General features: G+C 35.8%; 3 protein-coding genes across 3 annotated transcripts; all 3 read right to left on the reverse strand.

Moving 5' to 3' along the window:
* Positions 1 to 10,094: 10,094 nt before the first annotated feature.
* On the reverse strand, positions 10,095 to 13,565 carry LOC135848587 (uncharacterized). Its single transcript, XM_065368520.1, has 3 exons — positions 11,920 to 13,565; positions 11,388 to 11,549; positions 10,095 to 11,314 (listed from the first exon to the last, which is right to left on the reverse strand). Exons 1-3 carry the CDS (start codon positions 11,935 to 11,937, stop codon positions 10,649 to 10,651), a joined length of 846 nt encoding a protein of 281 aa, XP_065224592.1. The 5' UTR covers positions 11,938 to 13,565; the 3' UTR covers positions 10,095 to 10,648.
* A 1,383-nt stretch (positions 13,566 to 14,948) lies between these two features.
* LOC135848989 (uncharacterized) lies at positions 14,949 to 15,820 on the reverse strand. The gene is made up of 3 exons (XM_065369106.1): positions 15,626 to 15,820; positions 15,125 to 15,543; positions 14,949 to 15,044 (listed from the first exon to the last, which is right to left on the reverse strand). The coding sequence occupies exons 1-3, from the start codon at positions 15,693 to 15,695 to the stop codon at positions 15,009 to 15,011; spliced, it is 525 nt and encodes a 174-aa protein (XP_065225178.1). The 5' UTR covers positions 15,696 to 15,820; the 3' UTR covers positions 14,949 to 15,008.
* A 2,496-nt stretch (positions 15,821 to 18,316) lies between these two features.
* LOC135848963 (uncharacterized) lies at positions 18,317 to 21,137 on the reverse strand. Its single transcript, XM_065369075.1, has one exon. The coding sequence runs from the start codon at positions 21,055 to 21,057 to the stop codon at positions 18,739 to 18,741; it is 2,319 nt and encodes a 772-aa protein (XP_065225147.1). The 5' UTR covers positions 21,058 to 21,137; the 3' UTR covers positions 18,317 to 18,738.
* Positions 21,138 to 21,830: the final 693 nt, after the last annotated feature.

The following is a 21,830-nucleotide window of genomic DNA, read 5'->3' on the forward strand; positions in this document are numbered from 1 at the left end:
TCACTTTTTTACTGTACAATCTAATGAAAAAGTCAGCTCTGATCATGCCCTTGAGTAAATCCACGTTTTTGGTAATGGGAGTGTAATTAAAAAGAAACCTGGTGGTTGCTTCCAATGAGCTTGTTGGAATGTCATCAGTTTCAACGAACTGGTATGCGTAATAGTTTTTTTTCTGTTTCTGCGCAAAAAATTCAAACTGATCATCATCACTATTTATAAGGTTATTTGGAGCAGCACTAAGTTGTGTCCGCCCTTTGAAGTAATTCAATTTTTTAAATTTCATTTCAGGAAACTTGAAAAATGGACATTGAGCGAAGGAGAGAAGAACTCGAAAACAACGAAACTCAGATATTCGTGCATTAGGTAAGAGAATACTGTTTACCTTGTCTTCTAATAGTTTTATTGCACTTAGATTTTCATCCAAGAAGGATTCGTGATAGTCCTTCCGAGGATTTAACGCGGGAAGTTCTTCTGTTACACCCTGCAACAGCAGGTTCGGTGCTTCGATTCGATAAATGGTGTATAGTGTAGCTCCTGCACCAGTGGCGTTTGAATGGCACATTTTGTATACTGGCAAAAAATGAATGTCCTGCAATCAATTCGACTTTTGATAAAGGGATTGAAAATTCAGTTGAGCGCAGCGAATTAAGAAGGGGTGATCGGTCTCCGGCTGGGATTTAGGAGGAGGTATAGATGATGGCGATTTTAAAAATGCCTACTTACCGTGCCTTCGTTGTCGCTGGACACCTTGTAAAAAAAAAAAAAAAAAAATGTTGAAATTGAATTAAGTAATCAGAATGCATTCTCTGATAAACAAAATACGAATGGTTTATGCGAGTAGGTATCTCACCGGGTATCCGACTTCATACATTTCCGCTTGCGATTTCGTACAATACCTGGCTTTCCCTTTCGTTCTCTTCTTTTTGGATTTTTTTAATCGACGGTACCATTTTGGTATCGTATGTGCATCTCACAAGGTGAGATGTATAATTAAATAGGAAAAATAGTTTGCTTTTCTTGGATGTTGCATCGGATTCTAACCATTTTTGTTCTGCTGTTGAATGATGTAGAGGACATGCGAGCTTAAATTCTTGTTTTGGACCGCCTTCGTCCTCCTTTTCTGAATTATCGTAATAATAGGCTACAAAATTGCGATTATCTTTGTTTTCGTGAGGTGTGGCGAGTTGTAGTTTTGTAGAGTCCCCTTCCTTGGTCACAATCACGGCTAATGGCATTCCCGGGCTGCCCTTGTTGAGCAACAGAGCTTCCTCTAAAATGATTTACAATAATTGTATTAATTTAGGGAAGTATATTTTAATAATTTGATTTATGAGAGGAAAATCCGAGGAATGAAAGTAGAAAAATGTAGGCGAATGATGTTGGCTGTTAGACTTACTTACCTGATGTAGTTTCTTCAATGACCACAAAAATTACTAACAAGCTTGCGAATAAAATCCATTTCAAATGCATCGAGAAATAAGAAGACATAGTATTGAAGGGCTTGATATTCTAGCAGTTACAATATTATATGATGAGTATGAACTGAATGCTATTGACAGAATTCTTCGTATTTTATGCTCGTTTTGAAAAAAAAATTCGATATACGGCAATGCGAATTGAAATCATCGTAAAAACCTGTTAATATTCGTAATACATAAAAAATTATTTTCTTACATGAATCACTAAAGTAATAAATGCTCGAATCGCTTCGGTTGTTTCAAGCAACGCAGTTGCGAGAAGCGTCATATTTTTGATAATGTTGTTGTTCCATCTATACGATTACGGGCTGCTTAATTTACCCAACTGTGCCTTTAAGACATCCTTTATTTACCTACAACATACTCGTAGTGAATAGAGGTGATCGCTGCTCAGGTACAATATGTGTAGCATGTGTAATGTGCTATGGAATAATACGCCAGTACCTGTGCGTAGGTATTATTTTAATTTAGTTCGGTATTCGTCGAATGTTCGTCATTTTTCAAAGATACGAGATGGGTAGATGATTTGTTATTTCATTTTTAAACGGCCTCTTTTGTTACCTACCTCATCTCCTTTCTAATTCATTGGATTGGATTTTGTACATAATATTCAAAAATGTTTTGTATCCTGGGAAGAGGTGATGTAAAATTTATGAAAATACGTAGCAGGTCCGAGGATGAAAACCCTTTGTTGTTGCAAATTCTACGCAGTTTGCTCATGATCACTTTCTTTTCTTACTCTTTGGAGCCGTAATTTTGTAGAAAATACCCAAAATTCAATTTCTGGAAAGGTCTCGCTATCCAGAGGTGGGGAACTTTCAATACCTATACTTTACTGCTGACCACAGTAGTTTTCGACTGATCAATACAGTAAATACATCATTTTTGACTGATTAATTCAGTGAATAATTCGCATTTGACTGATAAGCAGTAAATTTTTTACTGAAAATCCCTGATTTTAGGAAGTTGAAATGTCGTTTCACTGTTTATCCCAGTCATGACATGTTGCCTTTCTGAACAGTGCATGAAAATGGAGTGTTACACAGATTAAGAGAGTACCTATATGTTACTCAGTACGATATTAACTACCTACGAATAGATGTCCCTCTGAGGAAGTTTTTTTGGGGCGTTGAATGACGAATGTCTAGAGGAGTCATTAGATGCCAAATCAGCCAAAATTTGCTCTTTGATAAGAAGTCTCAGCAGCCTACATCATTTGTTGTTCAGAAATTCGAATCTCCATGAGGTAGGTAGGTGATTGATTTTTCGTTGGAAATATCGAATAGGTAAATGCTTCGGAGTGGGTACATGATGATGGTGCAAAAAAAAAAACAAAGGTTGAACTCTCTAACCCCCTCATTTTAATTTTAAAAAATTGAGTTACGAAGTATGATACCTTATATCATTTGCTAAATGAATTTTCGTTTCATTCATTCAAATACTTTTCAATACCTATAGCCATAAGTATACTAGTAAAAATTACCTTGACATCAGTAATTTTTACTTTTTATGATATAAAAATTACTTTAAAATGAGTAATTTTTACACAATTGGTTTATGTAAGGTGCACTGGGGGAAGTCAGAACGTTTTTTCACAATTTCAACTTTGATCAGCTGTTACTCTCGTACTAATGAACCAATATGGCTTAAATTTGGTATGTAGGTTCCCATAAGGGTTCTTAACCTATGGTAAAAATTTCAGTGCGATTGTCACAGTAGCTTTCGCACAATCGAATAAAATGTAACTTGTTCTGACTTACCTCGCTTTGGGGTAAGTCAGAAAATCTACAAAATTAATTGGTGATATTAGGATTCAACCCTGATCGATGCGCAATATGTCGAATAATATGTTTTCGAGGTAGTAGAATCCGAATCTGGAGTTATTTTTTTTTTAGGAGTGGGGGGTGAGGCGTGGGGAGAGGGAAAATTTCAAAATTTTCCTACATTATCATGTAATATGAGGAGCTTGGAATCAAAACTCACTTTTGCCATCAGACAAAGCTTCGAGAAAATCGACAATAACTGATTTCGCCTAGTGCGTTGATGAAAAAAACGTCGCAAAGTGTGTCGAGCTCTTGAGTAAGACTACTAAATAGGATTCCATGAGAAAAATTTTTTTTTTCAAGTTGCCATATCATTGCAGTATGGCTTTCAAGTTTGGCAAAAGTGAGTTTTGATTCCAAGGTGGGGTAATTTTACTTTCTTTTGCAAATATATCGAAAAATAAGCCTCCTAGAAGAAAACTAACGACATTATGTCGATTGGAAATTTAATTCTCTACAATTTTCCTCGACTTAATTTTTCCGTAGAATGCTTCGTTCCGTCTCCAGACAGCTTTAAAAGTTTTGAGCGCTGAATTTTTCCAAAAATTATACTTCCTTTTGCAAATATATCGAAAACTAAGCACCCTAGAAAAAAACAAACGACATTATGTCGATTGGAAATTTAATTTCCTACAATTTTCATCGACTTCATTTTTCTGTAGAGTATTTTGTTCCGCCTCCAGAGAGCTTTAAAAGTTTTGAGCGCTTAATACATCCAATTTTTCACCTCCTCAGTTGCATAACTTCCAAATTCAAAACTACCATTTTCGCTATTTTCACTATCAGAAAATGCTTCCGAATTTGCAATTGAATAATTTTGGCTATGTAGACTGCCATGCGACCTTGAAAATACAGTTTTGACTCCAAGGACACTTTTTAACACGAAATTGTGAAGAACTGGGGCCGAATTTGGAAAAATGGATTCTGTAGGGTGATAGAGAAATTGAAGAAGTATCCGAATCCGCAAAAAAACGCTTATCGATTTTCGGTGTCAAAAGTGAGTTTTGATTCCAAGCTCCTCATATGTCGAATAGTATGTTTCCGAGGTCGTAGAATCCGAATCTGGAGTTATTTTTTTGTAAGGGTGGGAGGTGAGTCAGGGGAGAGAGAGTAAATCACAAATTTTGCCTATATAATGTCGCACCTCGGGAGTAATAAGGTCACATCTCAAAAAAGTGAAATTTTACAGGAGAGTGATTTTCTTTTTTTTTAAAACTTGATTCATTATTTTTATCAACTTATAATTAATTGTGAGGAATGAATAGCACCTCATTTTAAAGATCTGGTATCCTACCTTCATTTAGCATAAGAACACTTTCAAAAATAAAATCTTAAAGAGGAAATATTTCAATGTTTGGAAAACATTTTGAGTTAGAACCTTTCATTAAAGTTGATGTGGAGGCGAAAGGAAGCGTCCAAAAAAAATTTCATGATTACAAAGTTGTAGATTTCCAATCGACATAATGTTGTTAGTTTTTTTCTAGAGTGCTTAATTTTTGAGTTTTTCTCAAAAAACTAAAATTTCATGATATGTGCAAATTCATTTTTCTGAAAAGTGATCAATTTAAAAAAAAATTTCCATTTGGTACAAACCAATAAAAAATGCACTCCTTGTGACTATTTCTAACTGACAAACATTCAAAACAATCAAAACTATTTGTTAACACTTTGTATGTACGAAATTTGCTCAAAAAAGGTGGAGTTTTTTGAGATGTACCCTTATAACTCCAAACAACTTGCAATGTTGTTGAGATTTTGAGTTAGGCCATTTGCGTTTTTTACAAGATCTAGATAATGTACCCAACTCAAAGTGTAATTTTGGGTTGAGGGGGGTCATATGTACAAACCCCAAATATGCAAAAACATCAAAATCAATTTTTTTTGAGATGTCACCTTATTACTCCCAAGGTGCGATGTGTAATATGTCGATTGATATGTTTTTGAGGTCGTATAATTCGAATCTGGGGCTATTTTTTGCAGGGGTAGGAGGCGAGGCAAGGGGAGAGGAGGAATTTCAAATTTTGCCTATAATATTGTGTAACATGTTGATTGATATGTGTTCGAGGTCGCCGAATTCAAATCTTGAGCTAGTTTTTAGGGTTGAGTGCTATTCAAGTATCACCATTTGGGGAGAGGGGGATTGTGGCCTACTGTGCCCCGTGGAAGTTGGAACAGTAATGAAATGAGCTAACTAATGATTGTTTGAAATACCTTCCGCTCAAAAACACGGATGTGTATGAAAATGGCGATTTGTAGAAATCTCCCCCTCCTCCCTATTATGGCATTTTGGCTGTCATTGTGGTAACTTCAGAAAAACAATTCATCTGACAATTTATTGTAGAGTACAAAAATGTATTTGTAAAAAATTAAAAAACTCATGTAAGGAGAAAAAATAATCATCTGAGAATACAAAACAAAAAATCCCCAAAACATAGTAACACCACTCCAAAATACACATCTTACATCATCCTGCAGAAAAGAACACATGATATTGCCTGATTGTACAGCATTTTTTTTTTCAAAACATGTTCTGAATTTTGATTTTACATAAAAAACTGTCAACTTTGAACATCAGTGGTATAAGAAAACCTTGAGATAAATAAAAACCAAATTTGGAATTTTTTACTTTCCTCATTCTACGAAAAAACCAACTCCAGATTCGAACTCTACAACCTCAAAAACATCAATCGACGTATTACACAATAATATAAGCAAAATTTGAAATCCGCCACCCATACGAACCTACGACTCACCTTCCACCTTCACCACAAAAAATGACTCTGGATTCAAATTCTACGACCTCGAAAACATATCAATTGACATATTACACAATAATGTAGGAAAAATTTGGAATTGCCCCCTTCCCACGCCTCACCCCCCACTCCTACAAAAAAATAACTCCAGATTCGGATTCCACGACCCCGAAAACATATCAATCGACATAATACGCAATAATGTAGGGAAAATTTGGAATTGCTCCCTCCCCACGCCTCACCCCCCACTCCTACAAAAAAATAACTCCAGATTCGGATTCTACGACCTCGAAAACGTATCATTCAACGTATTACACATCGATGAAGTCAAATCCTAATTATCAATGTTCACTTTTCTGACTTACCCCATAGCACTAATTTAGGGGGTAAGTCAGAAAAAGCGATATAAATAATGAATAATTGAAAATTTAAAAAAATTGAATACTTGGGGTTTTACATTATTGTTTTAGGAATACTTTCACTTATAATATCACTTTTACTGATCATTTCTTCTGAGGTAAAAAGCAGTTTGAAAAACACTGGTTACAATTTGAAATCAAATTCAAAACAGCAACTAAAAAAGAATCATTCAAAAGCCTGTAAAATGAAACTGGGTCGTGAAATTTTTTATTATGTGATGAAGTAGGGGTAGTACCCTCAAGTTACCCCTGGGTAGCGCTTCGGCAGATATAAGCCTCTAAGAGCTAGAGCAGTTTTTCTGACTTACCCCAAATTCGGACTTCCCCCGGTGCACCTTAATTTTTATTATCATGCTTTAGTGACAATTATTAAAACAAAATGATTTTTACTATTGGTATAGCTAAATTTATTAAAATGATAATTTTTACCTACTTAGGAAGATTACAGTAAAAATTATTGTTGTAACTGAACAGTTGTTAGAAATATTGAGTTTTGAAACAAATTTTATCATATTAATTATGTATTCTTGAATGGGATCCGGTTAACCCTTGAAGGCCCAGGCAAATCCTGAGATGTTATGAAAAAATGCTTTCAATTTCCTGAATAAGATCATCACAAGTATCACTTTTACTCACAGTTCACCTCGCAGTCCCTTGAAGCCACCTCGATAATGATAGACTTATTTATTTGATTATCCTCCAAAATCGAAGAAGCAAAAAACCAAATTGGGTCCATCTTAGAACTGAATGATAATATAGTTTCATTAGATGTCAGAATGAGTGAAAGCAGAATTCTAAAGAACACCTCACCTCTTTTTTTTGGGGGGGGGGCAAACATTGATAAAAGTTGGTATTAACACATTTTAAGATTTAATAATTTAGAATGAAAGGCAAATTCTGAAAATTGATTTGAAATTTTGTAAATTTAAAGACAACGAAAATTCTAAAAAAATACATTTACTCATAGGGAATATCGTTGTAGAGGGAGAAATTAACGGAAAACCCCAAAAACTACCATAGGTGGAAAAATTAAATAATTTTTTGAAGTTTTTGATTTTTCACCAAGAATTCAAAAATGGAAATTTTTGAATCTTGATTTCTTTGAAGATATGAAAATATAGACTAATTCAAATCCTCTTTGGCCATCCGGATATTTGTTCATGCACTCTAGTTCTGTTGGAAAATTAGTGATGGAAACATTGTGATGTAAAATGATATCTCTCGCGACTCTATAACTAGCTCAACATGATCCCTCCCCAATATTTAATACCTAACTTATAATTCGTGGGGTTAAATTAAAGATGGAGTTATTAAATGATTGAACTTTCGACGGAATGATATATTTGTGGTAAAGTTGGAAATATTCATTGGAGTCCCAAAGTCCCAAAAGTTGAATAAAAGTCCACGACCAATTCACATTTAGGACATTTATTCTTGTACATAATTATAGAGGATTAAACAAAGATAAATAAAGAGGATCGTAACCCTGAGGAGTTGGGAACGACTAAAAGTTGTGAGCAACAAAAAGGAAAATAAATATTGAAAAAAGGAAAATAAAGGAGACAATGTGAACCAAGAGTCTGTACTTACTTGAAACTAAAATGCACGATGTGAGCTAATGCCATTTTCAAACAAAAAGGAAAATAAAGGAAGACAATGTGAGCCAAGGTCTTGAACTTAAAACTAAAGATGGATAATGTCAACCAAAACCACTTGTGATGAAAACCTATCTCTGTGCATTTCAAAGAGTGATCTGAGACAGCTGAAGATTCACTAATTGACCCATAGGGACTTGGTGTGAGAAACAATGTCATCGCAGATGATGGCAAAGTCCGAGGCTGCAGACACCAAAATTCATATAAGTTCAATAAAACACAAAGAGTAGAAAGCTAAAGCTGGAAACAGTAGGAACTACAGTTGGAAAGATTGAAACTTGAGATGGGTTTATTGGTATCTTCTGGTGGATAGGCTCCTGCCTATCCCAGGGATATGGAAGTAAAGTTGGATCTATACTTGGCGGCGTCGATGTCTGCAGTGCTGCCTATTTGTCTCGGATCAGAGCTTTTATAACTTACCTTTTACAGAAATTTTGTAACTCAGCAGCAATGCAAAATTCTGAAAATTTATTTGAAATTTTGTTATTTGGGTAGTTCTCAAAAAAAAGGTCAATTTTGATATGCATAATTTTGAAAAACAAAAATCATTTTTTTTGGAAAATTTCAAGTGGGAATCATTTGTATAGGTGTCACAGGCTCCTTTTCTAGTGTTGGTCTCAATTCAATCCCCCCACTGTGGGCCCTGATCCCCTTAAAACGGTGATAATTAGGATTCGACCCACACATGATGTGTAATATGTCGATTAATATGTTGTCGAGATCGTAGAATTCGAATCTGGAGTTAGTTATAACATTCATTTTCAAAAACATGGTGTGAGATAGGCAAGTCAAAGGACATTTGGGGTATAAAATCGAATGTACACCAATGAAAAGGGGGGCTCAACAGCTCAATATGAAGTGTAAAGTGTGAGGGAGGTGATGCTTGTATGGGCCCAAAAAAAAACTCATGCTAAAACCATTAAGAAATTTGCTGCGGACACAAAATTTACCACTTTTTGAGAATTACCCATTTAGAGACAATGCGAATTCTGAAAATTCATTGAAAGCTTTATGAAATTGTAGCAATAAAAGTTCTATAATTTGTAGATAATGTTAACTTGAAAACTGATATGAAATATTGTAATATGAAGATGAATGGGCATTCTGAAAAATTGGAGAGGCAATGTGAATTCCAAAAATTGAGTAAACGTTTTGCAATTTGTTGACAATATGAACTTGAAAATTGATTTGAAATTGTGTAATATGAAGACAATAAGAATTCTAAAAAAATTATTAAAAATTTGGTCATTCAGAGGCGATGTGAATTCTAAAAATTGATTGGAAATTTCATAACTCAGCAGCAATGCAAAATTCTGAAAAGTTATTTAAAATTTTGTTATTCAGAGACGATTCGAATTCTGAAAATTTATCAAAAATTTCATGAAATTGTAGCAATGCGGAATTTGGGAAATTGATTTGAAATTTTGTAAATTTTAAAACAATGCAAACTATGAAAAACAACTAGAAACTTCTTAGTTTAGAGGCAATGCAACCTTGAAAATTATTCTGAAATTTTGTAGTTTGGAAGATATGAAAACACTGAAAAACAATTATTTATACATTATATTGAAGCAAAATTAGAGTTTCAAAAATATCATTATTTCTCATCACTGTGACATGGTTGAGTCACTTATGCACTACCTATTTTCTCCAAATGTTTTGATTGTATCTTCGAAAGGCTAGGCTATGATAGCTGTTTTCATCTTGAAATAGCCTTTGCTGCTTGTTTCAAATTTTGACAACAGGTCTCTATTTGTGATCAGTCGAATCGATGACTGTGCAATGGGCGTGCGCGTGTGTGTGTGTGTGTGTGTGTGTGTGTGTGTGTGTGTGTGTGTGTGTGTGTGTGTGTGTGTGTGTGTGTGTGTGTGTGTGTGTGTGTGTGTGTGTGTGTGTGTGTGTGTGTGTGTGCGTGCGTGCGCGTGTGTGTGTGTGTGTGTGTGTGTGTGTGTGTGTGTGTGTGTGTGTGTGTGTGTGTGTGTGTGTGTGTGTGTAGTATTGTAGTAAAGAAGTCCACTGCGTGATTGACGAAGGAATACATGTAATTTAACGAGCATAATAATGTATTTATTTACAGCTACATATAGAGGTTCAACATTTACAAAACGAGAATATCAATAATCATTTACTCGTATTACGAGCAGTGAGAGTGAGTGAGATACTCGCGAGAAACAAAACATAATGCGCATAATAATCAATGATGCAATTGAGGAGCTCATTGCAAAAATAGCCCTTGTCAATAATGAAAATAAAGAACAAGCAAGACAAAAAAAAAACTATCAAGTCCAAATGAATTAGTATACTGCTGTGTTCAAAATGATATTTTTTATCAACTCGAGTAGCGTTCCTGTTACCTATTCTCAGAAAATCTTTTGGAGGGATGCAATACTGATGCATCTATACAATGCAGTGGAGAAAAGCACCTCCCCAATTTTTTTCAAACTGACAAGGGCTATTTTTTGCAATGAGCTCCTCAATTAAAAGAATGCTATATTTCAGCTTGATTGAATCCAACACCTTTCAGTCGCTTGCACCAGCGCCTCCACCGTCGTCCCCTCCTGCGTGTCCTCCCACATCTCCTCCTCCTCCACCATCGAACCATGCTCCACCTCCACCATGACCACCGGAACCGGATAAAATGTCGAAAAAACCGGAGCTTTGTGGTGGATTGTGATCAACCACCGTTTCTGCCAGACTAGCATCGTAAGCCAATAGTGCGAGCATGAAAGTTTTTTTGCTCATAAAGTCTTGCATGGTGACCTTAGCAGGAGATTTGGCATTCGACGACTTGGGTGAACTTTGCGGGCTTTCGGTTGTTTCTGTTTCTATTTTTTTGGCGAATGAAACATCCAATGTTCCAGTATTCTTCAACTGACCTTGAGGCAGTTGTAGTAGTTCAATTATATCTTTATCCACAGAACAGGTGTATATACAGCCGCCATGCCACCAATACGATTGTAATACGTCACGGTTTTTGTGGCATATGTACGTTTTCTCGTTACATAAGACTTGAGTGAGTTGGGTTACCAAAATAATAGCGTTGTTTTGCTCGTCTTTTATAATTCTCCAAAAGAAATCTATCTCAAAGGGGACGGGTTTGCAAATAAATTCTGGAGCACAATGATAAGGTTTTCTGAGTATTGTTTTCTGACTTCTACCAGAGTATATGGTCAATGGTTTCTTGGTCTGGAAGTATAAAAAAGTAGGTTTGTAGGAGGACTACGGTGTGAACGATTTTTTAAAATTAACCCCTACTTACTTCTTTACTATACAGTCGAATATAGTTGTCAGCTCTTATCATACTCCTGAGAATAGATTTGTGTTTAGGTATAGGAAAATAATTGAAGCGAAAAAAAGTTGTACGGTGTAGGTTTTTTGTTGGCATATCGTCATCTGAAACGAACTGGTACGCGAAATGATTCTGCAAAAAATGTAAAAAAAATTATTTCTTCCGTATTTTTCATTTTCATGCAGGGTTAAAAAAAAAAAAAAAAAACAGAAAAAAATCTTGGAAATATTTTTATTCAAAGTGTGAAGCTTACGTTAGAGCTATAATTTAAAAGATCATATCTCTATCCAAATAGAAGAATCACCATGGTCCATAATTCGTCAACAGAACTTTTAGAACAAAAATTTTTCCAAGTTTTTTTTTTGATCATCTATTAAAATAAAAAACTTGTTTTGATGGGAAAAGTGGGCAAATTCAGCCACCACTCCGCGTAGTGCGCGCATTGGACAACTTTTTGTAACACCAGTGACCTGACCTATACAACTAGCGGCTACATACGTACTTGGTATAATAATTCCATATCTCCATCCTCTGTCTTCTGATCCAAGTCAGAACTGTATCTATTCTTGAGGGGATCGAGTTCATAATACTCCCACAATTCCAGAAGGAGTAAATTAGGCGAATTCAGATGGTGAACTGTGTACAGCAATCCTTTGCTACTGGAGTGGATAATGTAAATCTCCAGGAGGGTATAGCCTGAAATATCAGGGTGTCTCAACAGTTCTGCAAGTGCTGCGGATTCTGGTTTTGTCCTGGTTTTTGCCGATGTGTCCTGCTAGTATTGCAGCTGTTCTGCTTTTAGTGCTTGGGGAAGATCTCATACCAGTAGACTTGATTAAACATATAACACCAGAGTATGAAAAGGAGCTGTTGAAAATGATAAACGAAATATATGATGAAGGTACGCTGACTAAGGACTTCAAAGCAGTAAATTTTGTACTAATACCAAGAAAGAACAACTCGCAAAAATTCTCTGAATATAGAGAACCATCGCATTAATGAGCCACACACTGAAGCTACTACTCTCCATCATAAATGCCAGAATTGAAAAGAAGATAGGTGAAGATCTAAGTGAAACGCAATATGGATTTGTAGTGAAAAAAGGGAGGAGAGATGCAATCACCCTGCTGAAAGTGATCATTAATGCAAGTAGGGAAATCATTGCTTGCTTCATCAATTATGAGAAAGCATTTGATCATGTCAACCATGAGAAGATGTTGGAGATCCTGAAAAAATACAATATTGATGACAATGACCTGCAAATAATCAAGAACCTGTACTGGGAGCAAAGCGTAAACATCAAGATTGGAACTGAGTACTTGGAGAACGGATGTGGTATAAAGAGAGGTGTGAGGCAAGGATAACCCCTCTTACCCAGGTTGTTCAAAGTATTATGCAGAAGAAATACATTGGATTCAAGATCAATGGGAAGAGAATAAACAAAATAAGCTACACAGACAACAAAGTAATCCTTGATGGGACAGAAGCGCAGATGTAGAAGATGATCGACTGAATTAACAGCATAGGATTAAAATATGGAATGAAAATAAACGCAGGCGAGACCAAGGTGATGATATTTACAAAATGAGATGCCAAAGAGGTCAAAATCAACATCGGAACTCAATAAATTGATAATGTAAACCGATTCAGATGCCTTGGAGTGCTGATAAACAATGATGGTAGAGATCATAAAGAAATTAAATCACAGATTAGAATGGCAAAAACCGCTTCCAACAACCTTGCCAATGTGCTGGGAAATTGAACAATGAGTATAGGTCTGAGGAAGAGAATTATGCGATGCTACGTTAGTTCTTTAGCTACATATCAGAACTGAAAATGGTTATGCAACCTGCTTATCAGTATCTGGTTAAAATACCGGCTAAACCCGCTAGTGGATGTATTGAGTTGATTCGGGTACAGATACAGTGAGTTCCGCTTAATGTGTTGTCGGTTAATAGAGAAATTAGCTTAATAGAGTTGAAATGGGTTGAAACTGAACGTTTGCATCATTTTACATGCAAGTTTTATCGCTTATAATAGTGAAAATGAGCATTGCACTCAGTTAATAGAGTGGACTAATCTTTAAAAGTTGGAGAAAATCATGAATTTCAGCAAAATTTGACAAAAATTGGATGAAAAAATGTTGAAAACGTGTTAAAATTAGTGAAAATTGGCAAGAGATGGTGAAATTTTTGTAAAAATTTATAAAAATTGTAAATAAAGGTGTTCAAAGGGTATTAAAAGACTGACTGTAGCTAAAAAACAGAAAATTATTGAAATCGCCTTTAAAAAACATCAAAAAGTGATAAAACTTCAACAAAATTTGGAATTTTGCATTTTTTTTGCATCAGTTATTAGAGTTTTTCGCTTAATAGAGTTGAACAGGCTTTGGACCAACGTGCCCACATTAAGCGGAACTCACTGTAGTAGCGTATTTTGAGCACAACCCGATCGTTTTCCCACTTAGTCTGTGCACGCACCCCAAAATTTGATGATGTGTAAGTGGGAGGAGTTACGCTTCAATACCTGTTGTTCGTATGTGTGATTGACATCTGACAGTGATTGTTGGTAATGATGATGTAATGCTGGTACACCAGCTATGCATACAACATGCTACCAGTTACAATGTGAACTGGTGTGACATTTTTTCAGCTCGATACCAGCTACTGGCAAGTAGCAAGAATTTACAGTATGGGTACAGTAGTTACACCTGCTGTTAGCAAGTACCATTTTCAGCTCTACTACGTATGGCCCATTCTGAAGTATTCCTGCAAAACATGGACCATGAGTGAAGAATGTGAGAAGAAAGTATCCGCTTTCCAGATGTGGTGCTATTGAAGGCTACTACGGATCTCATGGAAGTACGTCATTACCAACAAGGAAGTATTAGCAAGAATAGGAGAGGAGTGGAAAGTTGTAGTTGAAGATACCAAAAACAGAAAGCTAAAGTATTTAGCTCATAAAATATGAGAAAACGGTATTTTCATGCTAGCAGTACAGGGGAAAATCCAAGGAAGAACGACAAGAGGGAGGAAACGATCGGAGCTGTTAACAACAAACTCACCGGCCTACTCTCCCTGTGAGACCCTGAAAGAAACGATCAGATACGCTAGAAACCGGCTAATATAGATGGAAATATACGCTCTCTCCAGTAAAGGAGTGCGACTACGACGACCAATCAGACGTGAAATTTTCAATTTACCTAATTCCCTTTTTTTGTTGGATTTTTTGCCTGACAAATTGAAAAAAATGTCTAAAAATTTTTTTAGCCTCACTGTGCTTGTTCTTCGAATAGAAGGTGTGAAGATGAATTTAGGCAGCCAAAAATCGAGTTGTACGTAGCTTATTTTCGGCCTAATTTAAGATTCGATCCACGATTGAGATGATTTCCAGACGGACACCTAGAGTGCGTTTTTTGACCGACAGAATCTCAATTTTGGTCTTCATTTTTTAATTTTCAAGGTTTTTATGATAGTTCCAAAATTTTAGATTATTTTTTTTCAAAATTTACAACTCTTGTTGCTGTGTTGCAGCTGAGTGCCTTCGACCTCCGTTGATTTCCTTATCTAAAATTACTACTTGAGAAAAATTTTAATGATCAAGTACCTTTTGTTTTTTATCAGCTATCTGAAAAAAAATTAATATAGTTAGAGGAAATCCTAATAATACATGGTTGGTTAGTTAGCATGAAAACTTTGAAATTTTACCGGAAATCCGACACCCCACATTTCGGCTGCAGATAGACCACAAGATTCCACAGAACCTTCCTCGTTAGTAATACGTTGTATCGAAGGCTTGATAGAACAGCCATCGCAATGCAAATCGTACATCCAATCAACTTCGTCTACAAAAAACAATGAACCGTATTCTGATGGTTGGTTTTTTGCCCTCCATTCTCTTTCGATACGCTTTTCACTTTCCTGAGAAGTATATATTGATAAAGGACACGCGGTTCTGAATTCTTCTGCAGGACCGTGTTCATCGGCAGAATCGTTATAAGCGTAAATTGCTCTATTCCAGTATTTTCCGGTTTCATATTCGACAGGTGTGGCCAACTGCAATCGAGTTGAGCCCTGGTTTCTTATCAAGGCTATTGGACTTTCATAACTGTCTTGGGGTAGTGCTTCTAAAATTTAATATCGTAGTAAGTTGAACTTTATCGTATTCTGAGTGGTTATTTCGAAAACGAGATTTACGATTTGACTTACTTAATTGGACGGTTTCTTCGGTGAGTTCGAGAAATTGGAAGCCGGCGAACAAAATCCAAAATAAATTCATGGCGAATTGAGTTAGCAAAACGTCATTTGCCGATCAGTAAAAGAAAAAAACTACCAATTTGTCAGATAAAATAACGAATCCCTATTATTTCTCCTGATAGAATTCTTTGTATTTTATGCTCGTCTTGAAAAATGATTCGGAGTACAGCGATGCGAAATGAAATGATCGCAGTAATCTGCAGATGTTCGTAATGTTTTCGTACACGAATCACGAAAGTAATAAATTATCAAATCACTTCACTTGTTTCATTCGACGCTGCTCTGAAAAACACCAGATTTCTTCAACATTTTGATGTTACTATTGATCGATACAGGCTGTCATTTATTCATCTGTGCCCTTCACACATGCATGACTATTGACTAACTCTAAGACGTATTGTAGATTAGGGTGCAGTATGGTCTATGGGTGACATATCATAGTAACAGATTTTTAAAACACGTTTTATGTTGATGGAACTCGATCAGTTATGACGTACGGTATGCTGAAAATCGCATATTCAGTGAGAGGCATTCGATAAATTCCCTGCGGGGAGGGTGGTTCAGAGATGGGTGAAATTCCAAATTTTTAAAAATCGGATCATTTCTGGCCGTACTCGAGGCAGTTTTCATAAATTATTCAGCTGCGTTGAGTTCAAAGATGTTGTTACATTCGAGATTCAAGGGTGGGGCGTGTTTCGAATTTGAGACTTTCCTACTGAAATTGTTGTCTTTTTTCTCAAAAATGCAGTGTTGGGGACTGAAGAGTGGGGGTACCAAGTCGGTCTATCGTTACAAAATCGCAAAAGAGTGGAACCGGAAAGCTATAAAATTTCTGCGATATTCCCTCGAAAGGGGACCATTTCTCGACCCCGAAACCACCATTACATTTTTTTGAGATCGAATTGCAAAACCGATTCAGGGATTTCCAAAGTAGTGAAAATTGAGCACCTCTGTTGCCATCTGTTTCGGCCAATAAATCCTGACAAAACGGGAGTAGGGGGCTGGTTGTGGTCTCAAATAACTCGTATTGGATCACTAGAGATATGTGAAAATTTTCAAAATGGCTGCAAAATGAAAATTTCAAATAGGTGAAATGCCCTTATGCCCTTGTCCTCGGATTTTTGAAATTTTGATTAAGGGTCATTCCATGTCAACTCATCCAAAAAAAGGCGATTTTGAAAGTCATGTCTTTCGATTTCGCTCAATTTTTTTTTACAATATATACTCATCCAGTAAGTATGAACCCCGCAATTAGTTTGGTCCCAGCACCCTTAGGAGGAGTGGGTGGGTGGCACAGTGGGCTGTGAGCACCCTCAAAACACCTGAAATTCAAAAACTTACAATGAATCCTAAAACAATGGTACAGTGATATCCTCCCTTATGTTTTTGGGGTCGCAGAATACGAATTTGACAATATTTTTTTGTAGGGGTTGGGGATGAGGGGATGAGGGGGGTGGAAACTTCAAAATTTGACGATATTGATGTGTGATATGTCGAAATGTATGTTTTCGAGGTTGTAGATCACGAATTTGGCAATATTTTTTTCGTAGGGGTGAATAGTGGGGGATGAAGAAGGTGAAAAATTTAAAATTTGACAATAATGAAGTGTGATATGTCGAAATGTATGTTTTCGAGGTTGTAGATCACGAATTTGGCAATATTTTTTTCGTAGGGGTGAATAGTGGGGGATGAAGGGGGTGAAAAATTCAAAATTTGACAATAATGAAGTGTGATATGTCTAAATGTATGTTTTTGAGGGTGTAGATCACGAATCTGACAAATATTTTTTTCGTATGGGCAAATGGTGGGGGGTGAAGGGGGTAAAAACGATGAAAAATTCAAAATTTGAATATAATGATGTGTGATATGTCAAAATGTACGTTTTCTAAGGTGTAGAAGGGGTGAAGGGTGGGGGATGAAGAATTTTCTGTTGGGAAGCCGTTAAAGTCCCAGTAAGAGAAAATTTGTAACATTTTAACGAAATTCACCAAGATTTTTCACTATAATCGACTGTGGAGGTCGCCGGGACACTTTGGGGCAAAAATGGCGATAAACATCTTGAAATACACTATCTTAAGTATTACCAGCCACTGAAATTTCCCGTGCATCTACGTACAAAAATTTGTTCTATTCCAATTTATGCAACAGAGTGGGCAAAAAACGGGATTTTAACATAAAATTATGCCTCTATAATTACTTTATGAAAACTAAAATTGAGTAAATTGATGAAAAGTACTTACTTTCAGTTGAATTATTCATACTTGGTACATTTCGACATATCACACATCATTATAGTCAAATTTTGAATTTTTCACCGTTTTTACCCCCTTCAGTCCTTCACTCCCTCACCATTCACCCCTACTAAAAAAATATTGTCAGATTCGTGATCTACACCCTCAAAAACATAGGGGAGACTGTTGTACCCCGACCATAATGTACCAGGGAACACTTTGCTGGTGTGAAGCACACAGCGCTCCTGGCGGCGATTTGATGTAACACACATGTGAAGTAGTATTATGAGTCCTAGTCAGGGACTAGTGTCTGCTCCCTGAAGCTCCTCCACAGAAATTATCAGTTATCACACGATGTTGTTGTTGTTTGTTATTTTCATTTTGTTTACACTTCCGACTTAGTGAAATAGGGATTTGACAAGACAACTGTCGCGCTCTAGGAAATGGTAGTCAAAAACACCGGAACTAACGAAAGGTCCCGTTGTTATCAGCAATTTTCAACAATTTTCCTTCAATTTTCACAACATTACATTCCAATGTTTATACTGGGACCTTTCATCAGCCAATCATAAACAAGGCGACACTAGCGCGGCGCACCTCTGTCAAGTTCCTATTATGGTCTCAAAATAGTCTCAAATAAATGAAAGTTGTGTTTTTTAAATGTTATTAATGATATTACGTATACTGAAAGAAAGATAGAAAACAATATCATTACGATTACGAATCAATATGTCTAAATTAATCAATTCAGTACTGAACAACAACTTACAAATTATGGTCAAAGTAGTAAAAACATATCTAAATTCTGAACCTAAACATACGTTTACGAGTACATTACATTAGTTTTTCGAAAATTTCATCTTTTTCTTCAAGGCAAGGTTTCTGTGCTCTTTGCTTACGTTTCGTATTACTCTTTTTTGTAGAAACGAATCTCAATTGTTGAGTGATTTTTTTTCGAGCACTAACGGAGGATTGAGTAAGCACTTTTGGAATTACATTCACAGGAACATCGTGCAAAGGTAAAGTATAACTTCTTGAGCACTGTTTTAAGGCAGTCATGATTTTTTCTCGACCCTCATCAGACGTAGCAGTTGTATTTAATAAGTCGTTGAATACTGCTTCTAATTCTTCGCGAGTAGGTGCTCTTTTCTTAGTTATCTGTCTTCTCAAAATTTCTGTTACTGGAGCCGGAGCCGGAGCCTCATTAACAGTACTAAAAATTTCTGTTACTGGAAATACTGGAGCTGGAGCTGCATCAATGGGCAGGGTTGAGGTTGAAGGAAGGCTTTCTTCTCTTGCTTCGGTAGCTTCTTTAACGAAATTGCAAACTAAATGAATATGTTTGCACATATTGAATTTTATCATGGAATCTATACACGTGCAGTTATATCGATGAATACACACACAGCAAGCTGGACAACGTAACTTGCAATCACATTGCGCTACATTATCAGTCACATAATAAATGTTCTTCTGGGAAGTAACAATAAAGTTCGCATCGTCTGGATTACTCGTAATTTGTATTTTATCCTTTGCTTCTTCAGCTGTACGGTGACGTTTTCGTAATTCCATGGCCTTTGATGTAAGCTTGCCTTTCTCAAGCATTATAAATCTGTCAAACAATCGATCTCTGATATATTGTAATAGGGCATGAAGAGACTTATCCAAACGCTTACAGACTTTTCCATCTAAGTATAAATACTTGATAGACTTATGAATTCTCTCAAGATGCATGTTCGTATTTACACCTGCATGTCTTCGGAAGCAGTAAGCCCAATATTCTGCTTTTGGAACGTAGTAAGTATCAAAATATATACCATAATCGCGCCAGTCATCATCAGCCTTCAACGTATTGGCAACATTGACGATTAAAATGTTGAATTTATTCTGATCAAGTTCTTCTAAGCACGTACGAAGTAACTTATAAGCTTCTGGTCGTTTGTCAGTGTTTTTAATTTTTGTCAAATTCTGCTGCCATGCGCGATCTACGTGCCAAGTGCAGTATAAGCGAGATTTTGATTCACCCATAACTTTACACCATCCAGAATACAATTCGTCAGCCATATCGCTCATGAATACGTTTGGAGTGATATTACCAACTCTAGATTTCACATTATTGTAAAAAAATTTGAAAATCTTCTCATCTTTGCGATTCGTGATCATAAAAGCACAGAGTAACCCTTGACGTAGCTCATCTAGAACAATTATTGAAAACAATTCGAAATCATGGCCCATACCATGAGTACCATCAATTGCAATTACATCACTGCCAAATTTTTTCAATAATTCTGATTGAGCTTCATTCATCATGATCAAGACGAAGTCTTCTTTCTTCAAAAAGGTTTGCTTTTCATCACAGACACCCTGGGTTTTATAGAATAAAACAGAATCTTCAGACGACTTCAGCTCCTCTATCTTCATATGTACACTAACAGCAGGATTCTGATCTTGTTTATAAGGAATACCAATGTTGTACTTCGCAGCAATATTATGTATATCTTTCTGGGTAAGTAGATGAATACGTTGCACACTTGCATCACTAACGATCAACGAATTTCTCACTTCTTCTAAGATTGCTTTAGGAGGGATTTTCGCCAATAACTTAGCTGCTATCTCTTGCTGTTTCGTAGGAGAGTGATAGATATGACGAAGTTCATTTTCATGACCAATATGACTTGGAGTAAATTTCACTACGATTTTGTTTTTGTTTTCTAAGCTCACTTTTATAGATGCAGGACAATACGTGTTCGTTTTTTTGGACCCTTGAATCTTCATGAAACGTTTACCTGTGCTTTTTGTGATGAATTCACCATTTCTATGACAAGTGTATCTTTCGACAGTATCGGTCTTACCACATACCAAAATAAAACGACAATTTGTTTGATTTTCCATCAGTTTTTTCCATTGCATCCATTCTTCAAGCGAGTTGAAATTGAGGGTTTCAGTTTCAATGATGACGTCATGTTCGGAGGTATAATGTTCATTCATTTCTTCAATATTCAGCTGAATTTTACAATACGCACATGTATGCTTGGCTTTTTCATATTTCCGAGTCTCACCTTCAGAAAATTGATGAATATTTAGAAGATGACGCTTCAAATTCGATGTTTTATTAAAAGAATGTCCACAAAAATTGCATAATTTATCCATCATATCATATAGTTTTTAATAAATGACGTTACAAAGTGTTTATAAGTCCATGCAAATAAATTTTTCATGCATTACAAATTCAACTTAAAATTCAAAATTTCAACATGCATTAAGTATCAAGTTTGATTAATAACTTCAAAATGATTTTAAAAATATTACGAAGTCGAAAGTGTAAACAAACAACATAAAATCTGTGATAATTCGTGGAGGAGCTTCAGGGAGCAGACACTAGTCACCCAGGGCTGTAAGGTAATTTATGTTGGTAAATTACGGCGGTACTTTACCGTATTTTACGGTATTTTACCAAAAGTTTATTACCGTATTTTACCATAATTTACCAAAAAGCCAAATTAACACTTTTTTTTCCATCTTTCCTTCATAAATTTCCAAATTTCTATGGAAATTTATGATCTGAAAGTACCAAAATAATCTTTAATAACACCTAAAACATATGAAAATTTACTTCAGAGGCAGGTCAGAAGCTCAGAACTTCGAAGTCAAACTACAAAAAATAACTCTTCATATCCAAATTAGTAAAATACCATAAATACCGTAAAATACCGTATTTTACCGTATTTTACCGCCGTATTTTACCAGCGAATAAATTACGGTAATTTAACAGCCCTGGTCCCACCATATAAAATTTCATAAAAATTGGTGGCCATCTTCGTGACAAAAATTGATAAAATGTATTTTATGCATGTAAAAGTAATTATTTTAATGGTTTTGTTAAACCTACTGACAATAAGAGATTGAAATATTTCAAAATTGTTTCA

This window comes from Planococcus citri, chromosome 5 (assembly GCF_950023065.1).
Source record: "Planococcus citri chromosome 5, ihPlaCitr1.1, whole genome shotgun sequence".
In the NCBI taxonomy this organism is placed as follows: domain Eukaryota; kingdom Metazoa; phylum Arthropoda; class Insecta; order Hemiptera; family Pseudococcidae; genus Planococcus; species Planococcus citri.

Excerpts from the sequence above, each read along its gene's own strand:
- LOC135848989 (XM_065369106.1), bottom strand. The coding sequence starts at position 15,695 with ATGAATTTATTTTGGATTTTGTTCGCCGGCTTCCAATTTCTCGAACTC. Across the intron at positions 15,544-15,625 it reads CGAAGAAACCGTCCAATTAA|AAGCACTACCCCAAGACAGT; the intron begins GTAAGTCAAATC and ends ATTAAATTTTAG. Across the intron at positions 15,045-15,124 it reads TGTGGGGTGTCGGATTTCCG|ATAGCTGATAAAAAACAAAA; the intron begins GTAAAATTTCAA and ends ATTTTTTTTCAG.
- LOC135848963 (XM_065369075.1), bottom strand. The coding sequence starts at position 21,057 with ATGATGGATAAATTATGCAATTTTTGTGGACATTCTTTTAATAAAACA.
- LOC135848587 (XM_065368520.1), bottom strand. Across the intron at positions 11,315-11,387 it reads TTCGACTGTATAGTAAAGAA|ACCAAGAAACCATTGACCAT; the intron begins GTAAGTAGGGGT and ends TTATACTTCCAG.